This window comes from Gossypium arboreum, chromosome 9 (genome assembly GCF_025698485.1).
Source record: "Gossypium arboreum isolate Shixiya-1 chromosome 9, ASM2569848v2, whole genome shotgun sequence".
Lineage (NCBI taxonomy): Eukaryota > Viridiplantae > Streptophyta > Magnoliopsida > Malvales > Malvaceae > Gossypium > Gossypium arboreum.
In genome coordinates, this window is record NC_069078.1 from 65,193,097 (window position 1) to 65,202,856 (window position 9,760).

Below are 9,760 nucleotides of genomic sequence, written 5' to 3' on the forward strand. Positions count from 1 at the left end.
GAAATTACAAACAATGATCATGACCGAGCTAGAATTTTTAATTCGAAAAATAAGAGAACTAAATTTTTAACTTTTAATATAAAGGGACTAAATCTCAATTTTTGAATAAGTGCAAAGACTAATAGCAAATTTTAACCTTTTTAATGTAATTTTAATCCAATTTTACTTCTTCCTTGGGAGCCACCATTGAATTGCGGGTCAATATTTTAAAAGAATTTAATAAGAAAAAACAAAATTACCACAAACCCCAAATATTGGTAGAATATTTTAAAAATATTGTTGGAATGAACCGTTATAAATTTTAAATATAATCTGAAAAAAAAGAAAAAGAAAAATATCAAAATCAATTTTAAAGAAACATTAAAATAGATAAGTGATTAAGGTGCAAGTTTAATATTTGATATTGGTGTTAATTTTATCTATATTATTAATAAAATCTTTAGGTGTTACGAATTAATTGGGCACCAACTCAATTATGGAAAATACAAAATTAATCTTTCGTATTTCACATAAGTTATATTATTTGAGGGTACTTTAGTCTTTTTAATTTAAAATAAAAATAAAAATATACATATGATAATATTTGAATCCAAAACAGTTATATTAATAAAATTTTAAAATTACTGCTCAACCAATATTATATTTTAACTTATTAATACATTTTAATTTTATTATGCACACTTTATTGCATACATCGGTTGTGTATCTATACTTACTATTAATAAAACCTCTAATTGGGATGGTGTTACGGGTTAATCAAGTACCAACTCAGTTAGAAAATTACTAATATACTATTTTCTTAAATGGCAACTACTATTATTTTGACGACTTTTTTATTATCTTTTATACTTTTATTAAATAAAATAACTAAAATTAACATGTCTAGAGATTAAGCCCGAGCTTAATAGATTTATAAACAAATTCTTTATCACTACACTAATAATAATTATTAATTAAACTTGAAAAAAATTAACTTTTAACATAAAATGTTTTCTCTCACTAAGTTGTATGTCATTTTAAACATATCATAGTATTCTTAAAATGAATTTAAGTTATTCTAAATTTTATTTTATAATTTATAAAATGAATGCTTATTTATTATTATTATTATTATTATTATTATTATTATTATTTAATTATTAACTCAATATCTTTTATTTTATGAATTTTTAATTTTTAAAAATATTTTATAATTAAAAATAGGTAGTTAAATTAGTTTTACCACCACCAATCCAATTATTACCTCAATTATTAACACTACATTTGGTTCATTGTAATAAAATAAAACTATAATGGTATAGAGTTATAATCAATAATTTAATTATTTGGTTGAATCAAATGGAATAGAAGTGTTATTTGGTTGAATGGAATGATATTATAATAGCTTAAGGAAAAAAATTGAAATGACCAAAATACCTTTAAATAAATTTTAAATTATTGTTATTAAATTTTAATAGGATTGTTATTAAAAATAAATTAATAAAAAATAATTTAATAATATTTTTAATATAATTATTTTAATATTTTTTATTTTTATATTAAATTATATTAAATTATATTAAAATATTATATTTTTATATTTTTAAGTTTAAATTTTAAAAGACTAATTTAAAATTAAAAATTTTATTATGTAATATTACATGGAATAGCTATTCATTAGCATTACTAAAAATAGCTATTACAAAAAAAAGTAATACAAAAATAATGATCATTCTATTAAACGAGTATCACATTCAACAATACAAAAGAATGATTTAAATAAGTTCCCCAATAAAAATAATGTAATTCTTTAAATAAATTAATAAAATATAATATTTTTACTTGACCAATGTGTCATATAATTACATCTCTCTCCAATGTTATCATTTCAACTCTTTTCACATTCAGCTCTCTATCAACTCTCTCTAGATTCCTGGAGACAGCCAAAGGTTTGTTCTTTGTTCTTCATTGATTTTCTACTGATGATTCATAGATTTTATTTATTTCAAAAGAACATAATTTAAAATCATCATTTAGTTACATACAATTATAGGTCTGAACTCTAGATTCTGGTTAAATAATGATTGAAAATATAGCAATAATTGTTATTAGAACATTAGATTTTCAGTTAACTTTGGAACTTTAATCCAAAAGGTGTAATATTTAGGATCATTGATCGTTTTATCTATAATCCTTGCGGCGAAGTTTCATTTTCCACAATATTTGCAGTCACTTCTCACTGGAAAAATTGTAGATTAGTCCTAAATATGTAATGTTTGGGATCGAATTCGATTAGTTTTGGATTGAGTCAATATGGATTGGCTCAATTTAGGTTTCAAAATTTTTGGTTATTTTGGTTCGAATCAATTTCGGGTTTAAATCAATTTCAGTTTCGATTTATTTTGCAGTTAAATAATTATGGGATTGTTTTAGGTTTCAGTCAAAAATTTTTCGTCTTGTTTGGATTATTTTGAGTTCTGGTCACTTGGATCCATTCAGGTTGGGGTTTTACGGTAGTTGAATATGATCAAATCGGTTTAGGTTGATAGGGTACATGTTCTTTTTTTTTTTTTATCACTTTAGAATTAAAGTCTTATGTACTTAAGCATTTGTTGTTTTCATAAACTCTAAATAAATCAATCTGATTTTTCTTTGGAGTTTAGATAATTTTGTGTTTGCAGAAAACATTGTAGAAAAAGAAATGGAGATGATAACGAATGTTTCGGAATACGAGGTCATTGCAAAGGAAAAATTGCCCAAGATGGTTTATGATTACTATGCATCGGGTGCCGAGGATCAGTGGACTCTTAAGGAGAATCGCAATGCCTTTTCGAGGATCTTGTAAGTTTCTATGTTACTCGGATTCGGGCGTGTACTGGTTGAATACAAGTATATTTAATGTTTTAAAGTCTTCTTTTGGAGGGTCTTTGGAGCATCATATGTCCGTCCATATTCGTATCCTAATATGTGCCGGAGATGAGTGTCGGATATGAGTCCTTGAAATGTTTGTTTGATAGTTTATGTTCTCATATAATGAGGCTCATCTGTTTGTATTGTGGAAAATAGGTTTCGACCTCGCATTCTAATCGATGTTAGCAAGATCAACATGATGACCACCATTTTGGGGTTCAGGATTTCGATGCCGATCATGGTTGCTCCGACTGCTATGCAGAAAATGGCTCACCCTGAAGGTATATATGCAACTGGTTTAAAAACTTCTGGTTTTCATTAACCCTGTGATAGTGTTGTTTGAACAATTAATGGCCACTATGTTCTTGAATGCTTCATTTTGTTAGAAGTATTCGTTTTCGGTATATAATATAGACACGAGATATGGCCCTAAAAGAATCCTTTATACATGAAAAAACTTAGAAAAATTGAACATAGTTATATCAGGTGCATATTTGTATTGACACTCATACTCTCTAGTTTGAGTAGCATAGATGGCTACACATCAAATTGAGTGCGTCCATTGTTGGTGAATATGCTGATTGCCATTGCAATTTTGGCGATTTCTGAAACTACAACTAATCTGTAGAGGAATGATGTGTTCTAGATGCAAAAAAAGCAAATAAAGTTTAGAATTTAAGCTTCCTTTGCATGCATTGCCTATGTTACTCGAATTCAAGGTGTCAGAAATGAGTATATGTCTGACACGTGTATTTTCATTTTTTCTTGTATACTTTTTCATGCACTTAAGAGTGTCCTTGGAGAGCTATATCCCTCGTGCATGTTTGAGTATGTGTCAGACGTGTGTATTTCAAGAAAAATGAAAAATCGAACAATATAGCACATTGCATCATTTGATTCAATTCTTTATGAAATTTGATTGTAGGTACTTATGGTTGTTCATGGAAAAGGCATTATAATCTCTACCGTAAAGTCAAACAACGGAATTAATGTAGTAATTGCTCTTCTGAAGTAACATTCGTCGATCTCATTATTTGAGCCAGTATGTTGCATTTCACATATTCACAGTCTTCAAATGATTTTAAGACCGTATGTGTATATATACACACATATGTACATGTTATGCTTCATTTTCTTTGAAGTATTTGTATCACATAGACGAACATGGGTATGGGATATAGTTCTCCAAGTATATGAAAAAATCCTTAAAAAGTATTCAGACGTATATCGGACACATAATCATATCCTGCACTCATCCTGCAGTTAAAGAGTATTTATATATGTTTCAATGGCGAACTGTGTTCCTTTATGCAGGAGAATGTGCAACAGCTAGGGCAGCTTCAGATGCTGGAACAATCATGGTTTGCTTCTCTTCGGTTAACGGTTAATTCGGTTCGAAACCGGTCAGTTAATCGAATTTTTTCGGTTTAACCAAAAAAATTAATAAATAAAATTATAATATATAAATAGCCTACTACTCACTCAAACCCAATACAACATAAACCCAAATACCCAATCTAATATATATTAACCCAAGTACCCAACCCAACTCAATCATAAAAATTACAAATAATTTAATAAATAAAAATAAAAATCTAAAACTAAAAATAAAAATAAAAATAAAAATAAGAAAACATATAATTTTATACAAATAATTCGGTTAATTTGGGTAATTCGGTTAATTCGATTAATTTGGTTAATTCGGTTAATTTTATACTTATTTTAACCAAAAATTAAAAAACATATAATTTTCAGTTAATTCGGTTAACTGACCGAATTAACCGAAAAAATTTCGGTTCAGTTAATTTTTTTGAAAAAATTTAGGTTCGGTTAACATTTAAAAATTTTGAAAGGTCGGTTAATTAGGTTAATGTTATTTCGGGTCGGTTAACAAATTGAACACCCATTGTTAATGGCCTGCATATGGTATGAATCAGAAGCCTGATTTGATCTTCAAAATTGAAATTTAATGAGTTTGTTTATGTTTTTCCCCCATCAGACACTATCGACATATGCAAATTCTAGTGTGGAAGAGGTCGCTTCTACCAGATCTGGCATTCGGTTTTTCCAACTCTATGTGAGTTTTCAGATATCAACTTTGCCTTGCTTGTGATATAATTGTCTTATCTCGGAATGAAACCTTCAACCAGGCACGGGTATATGTCCAATATGGATATGTTTAATTTATTTCCAAGATTTCAATCATTACTCATATTTCAGGTACACAAAGACAGGAACCTGGTTGCTCAGCTTGTGAGAAGAGCTGAAAGGGCTGGTTTCAAGGCGATTGCCCTAACGGCAGATACTCCAAGACTCGGCCGAAGGGAAGCTGATATTAAAAATAGGTAAGCATCAAATGCTTAAAGTCAAATGTGAGTGTTGGATATGAATATGTGTCAGATACGGATATGTTAATTTCTTGTAATTTTTTTCATGCATTTAGAGGATTCTTGGAGGTTATATTCAATACCCATGTCCTAATATGTCTCGGATATGAATGGTTTAAGAAAAATGAAGAGTCGAAGTAATATTGTCCCCTGTAAAGAATATGACAATTATGCTGCATGGACTCACTTGCAGATTTAATTTGCCACCATATTTGACATTGAATAACTTTGAGGGTTTGGACCTTGGCAAAATCGATAAGGTTAGTCTATGTTACTCGGATTTGGGTGTATCCGCCAGAGATGAGTATATGCTTGACACATATCATATCTCCGTACTTATATCTGAGTATATGTAGGACACAAACACCGAACACCGATACTTATGAAAATAATCGGAAAACATAAGTTTTAGTTATCCATTTACTTTTGTCCATCTAATGGTGAGATTATCTTTGCAGACTGATGACTCCGGACTAGCTTCGTATGCTGCCAACCAAATTGATCAGTCACTCAGCTGGAAAGTAAGATATTTGTGTTATATTTTGCATCTTCCGGACCGTAAAACATAGGAAGTTTTCTCAAGTTTTCTTTCTTGCCAATCAAACAGGATGTGAAGTGGCTTCAAACGATCACATCATTGCCGATTCTAGTTAAGGGTGTTCTTACCGCTGAGGATAGTAAGCAAAGCTGACCTTACAGAAACTACCAAAACTCAATGCAACTTCATGTTTTTGTTTTTATTTTCTCGGGAAAATTTTACTTTGAAATGTTCAATAATGCAGCAAAGCTAGCTATAGAAGCTGGAGCTGCAGGGATCATTGTATCCAATCATGGAGCTCGCCAGCTTGATTATGTACCAGCAACTATTATGGCTTTGGAAGAGGTACATTTTTCCCTTTTGATTTCATTAATGTTTATGTTATTTGTATTCAGGTGTGAGAGTTTCGGATATGAGTATCTATCCAATATGGGTATATTTAATTTTTTTCTCTGTTTTTTTCATGTATTTGGATGATATTTGAAATGGGCCATATCCTTGTACTTTGTCCGGATAGGTGCTAACCATGGTGCTGGACATGGGTACTTTAAAATATACATATATATATATATATATATATTAAGATCATCTATCAAAGGCTAAAGATGTTTTGAAGTCATTAAGATCATCATTCAATGCTAATGATCATGTCTCATTGTGCATATAGTTTCGTTACGGACCTTTGACCCTTTTTTGAGTGTTTTTAACTTGTCATTTTCTATACGAGTACTCTAGGAATGTTGAAATAACTTATGTTACTTGGATACAAGTGTGAGTATCGAATATTAGTATGTGTTTGATATAAATATGTTAATATCTTTTGAAAAAAATTCATGTAGTAAAAAGGTCGTAGAATAATCATAATCAGAAATGAGTATTCGACGCGAATACCTTTTGGAAACATAAAGAATCGATGCCACGTAGCAAATCACTATTTCTTTTTTGACTTTCATATTTTGGTATTGATGTATTTCATGAAAAAAATTCCAAAATATACATTACTGTTGGACTTCTATGACTTTTTGATCTTACAGGTCGTTAAAGCAGCACAAGGTAAAGTTCCGGTTTTCCTCGATGGAGGAGTTCGGCGAGGAACCGATGTCTTTAAGGCATTGGCACTCGGAGCATCAGGAGTATTCGTAAGTATAGATTTTCTTAATCTGTAACACAGTACGGGTAGTGTGTAGTCAAAGTAAACATCTAATTACCGGCTTTATACATCAAAATAGTATCCATTTTTTGTTCTTTAAATGAAACCCGAACCCGATAGACCACATTGTATCAAATGTTAACCCATTAACCATTTGGCGATTTTCAGATTGGAAGGCCAGTGGTATTTGCATTGGCTGTGGATGGCGAAGCTGGTGTTCGGAAAGTGCTTCAAATGTTACATGACGAATTAGAGCTAACGATGGCATTAAGTGGTTGTCGATCGCTGAAGGAGATTACTCGAAACCACGTTGTCGCTGATTGGGACCATCCTCGGGTTTTGCCTAGGTTATAAGTTGAGAGCTCTTATAAATTTGCACATGATCACAAATGGAGTCTTATTGATTCATTAAATGATCAAAATCCCTTGAATTGTTTTAAGTTCTGAAGGTTTTGAATGATTTAGTTTATGCAATTGACAATTTGTGTTTTTATTTTCTCAGTGATCTTATTTGATTATGTAGTAGAAAATAGGACTTCATGTCGTTACATTATTTAAAAATTCAGGCTAAAATTATATTACATAAAAGATTAGAAAATAAAAAATTAATGTACCAAAAAACACATAGAAAATAAAACTTATCACAAGCATCAAAATCATGAGTCAAAACTCATAATAAAATAAATTAAATCATGAATCATGTACTAATAATAAAATAAATAATTTAATGTTAAAAGAATCTATGCTTACTTGTGGAAATGGAAAAAGAATCCATGTTTACTTGTGGAAATGGAATAGAAATAGAAATATTGCCGTTTTTACCAATAAAGTAAATGGAGTTTCCTTCTCCTTTTTGCATAAGATAGCTTGAAATACAGCAACATTTTCCTTATTTCATAAGATAGCTTAAAATACACCAATCACCATAACAAAAAGGACAGTATTCTCCCACAAGCTTCCCACAATTTTTCGTATCTTTTTGACTCACAAAATGCTCCTCACATAATATAACCATATTAATCTTATCATTCATTGATTCAAGAATAGGTTCTAGCTAATCAAACGTCATCCACAATTATCAAACCGTAGCTCCTCAATTTTAGATATTCTTTCAACTCTTTCAATATGATTGTAACTATTCTCCATTTACTCTCACCCCTCTCACCACTCTTGCTAGATCTACAATACTCAAAGGATAACGATGAATAAGCAAGATAAGTATATCGTTTTGTGGATTAAGCAACAAACAATCTGAAAAATCTCAATACCTAGAATAACCAACCAAAAGTTGTATGCATTTGGCGAACTTCAATTTTTCGCTTGGCATTGTGATAGCTGCTATTAAACATGTTAAATAAGAGTCGATTGTTAGGGCCCTCAAGATTTATGAGAATAAACGATGGATGTGCATTAGAGATGGTCTTTATTTTCACTTTTCCATTTGAAGGAATAAGGTTTTATAGTTCGTGGCAACAAATGTGACGCTCTATAACTAATTGATTTTCAGATCAAAGATGAATTGTTACATGGGTTGCAAAACTCCAATTTCTCCCCGTCCCAATTTCTAGTCACAATATTACATAATTAACTTAAAAAATTATAAACAATTAGTAAAATATTTTCCAGATTGACAAGCATAGTAAATATTTATATTCCAATCCTGAAAGCTTAATTCATCTTGTCCAATTACTCTCTTCAAGGCCTAATGTATTAAACATTAAACCTACCCTTATCCAATTCTTATTTTAAAGGCCTAATGTAAATATTAAACCTACTTTTATGCAAGTCCTCCCATCCAATTCCTCATTTGAAGGCCAAAGTAAATATTAAACCTACCGTTATCCAAGTCCTTTGTTCCCACAAACAAAGCCTAAGCTTAAAGTAAACCTTAAACCAATCATTGTCCAATTCCTTTGTCATGACATCTTTTCATCGTCCATCATTGTGGAAAACATCCACATGCTAATTGAAGTTGAACTCTTTTATTGGTTCTTGAGGATCCAAAGGGTTTATATCCAAGGTATCCTTCAAGGGTTTTTTCTCGACCCCACCTTCGAACATGTAAGTGTATTGTGTCACAGGCCGAGACTTTAATTCCAATCATGTGCAACCTTAGACTCGGTTCTTTCATTGGTAAGGCAGAGTTCAACCTTTAATCCTTACATACAGAAGCTAAGCATACCACTGAACCCAGACAAGCACACAAAGAGCATAAAATAGTTTGGGAGGATGTGGAAGTGTATTTACTTAAATAACCTAAATTGGCTACAAATGAGGGATGGTTGCCTTCTATATGGGCAAGCCCATTTGATTCAATGGTTAAAAGTACAACTAATGCCCCTTTGATCTAGAGCTTCCAGAATCTTTTACTTGATTCTAGAAGGGTTTGATCTTCTAACTTTTAGAATCTTTCAGGACGTTTTGGTAATCCTTTGATTCATTCTTATCATATGTGCACCTTTCCAAACTTGTTATAGCATTTGGGGCGACTTTACTCATAGGTGAACCATGACATCTTACACTATATAGTTGTTCATGTTTCTTGGAGTAACGTACTTGGTAATGGTGGCAATGTACCAAGACCTCGAAACTTAAGCTTGTTGGTATTGATCTCAATTAGGGAACCTGGTTGCAAGTTTGGAGGGACTTCCATATGGCAGAACACGTAGCCGAACTTACTTTTTAGTGCCATAATTCGAGTTGTGGGTAAGAAAAATAAAGAAATTAAGAGAATAGAAAAGAAAGAGAAATAGTTGGATTGAATTAACAACCTTCCTTTAGGCCATTGCGTAAAAA

The 9,760-nt window shown here is 30.9% G+C and overlaps 1 protein-coding gene across 2 annotated transcripts; it reads left to right on the forward strand.

The window, feature by feature from the left end:
• Nucleotides 1-1,825: 1,825 nt before the first annotated feature.
• On the forward strand, nt 1,826-7,494 carry LOC108454170 (glycolate oxidase-like). Of its 2 annotated transcripts, none has more exons than XM_017752519.2 (12): nt 1,826-1,928; nt 2,643-2,820; nt 3,046-3,170; nt 4,204-4,250; nt 4,889-4,966; nt 5,110-5,234; nt 5,470-5,536; nt 5,735-5,797; nt 5,884-5,953; nt 6,059-6,159; nt 6,849-6,953; nt 7,133-7,494. In XM_017752519.2, exons 1-12 carry the CDS (start codon nt 1,829-1,831, stop codon nt 7,316-7,318), a joined length of 1,245 nt encoding a protein of 414 aa, XP_017608008.2. In that variant the 5' UTR covers nt 1,826-1,828; the 3' UTR covers nt 7,319-7,494. The 2 variants fall into 2 exon arrangements, with proteins under 2 accessions (XP_017608008.2, XP_017608009.1); XM_017752520.2 differs by having other exon boundaries at nt 1,830-1,928; nt 2,661-2,820.
• The last annotated feature ends 2,266 nt before the right edge of the window (nt 7,495-9,760 follow it).

Excerpts from the sequence above, each read along its gene's own strand:
- LOC108454170 (XM_017752519.2), top strand. The coding sequence starts at position 1,829 with ATGTGTCATATAATTACATCTCTCTCCAATGTTATCATTTCAACTCTT. Across the intron at positions 5,235-5,469 it reads GAAGCTGATATTAAAAATAG|ATTTAATTTGCCACCATATT; the intron begins GTAAGCATCAAA and ends ACTCACTTGCAG. Across the intron at positions 5,954-6,058 it reads TGTTCTTACCGCTGAGGATA|CAAAGCTAGCTATAGAAGCT; the intron begins GTAAGCAAAGCT and ends TCAATAATGCAG.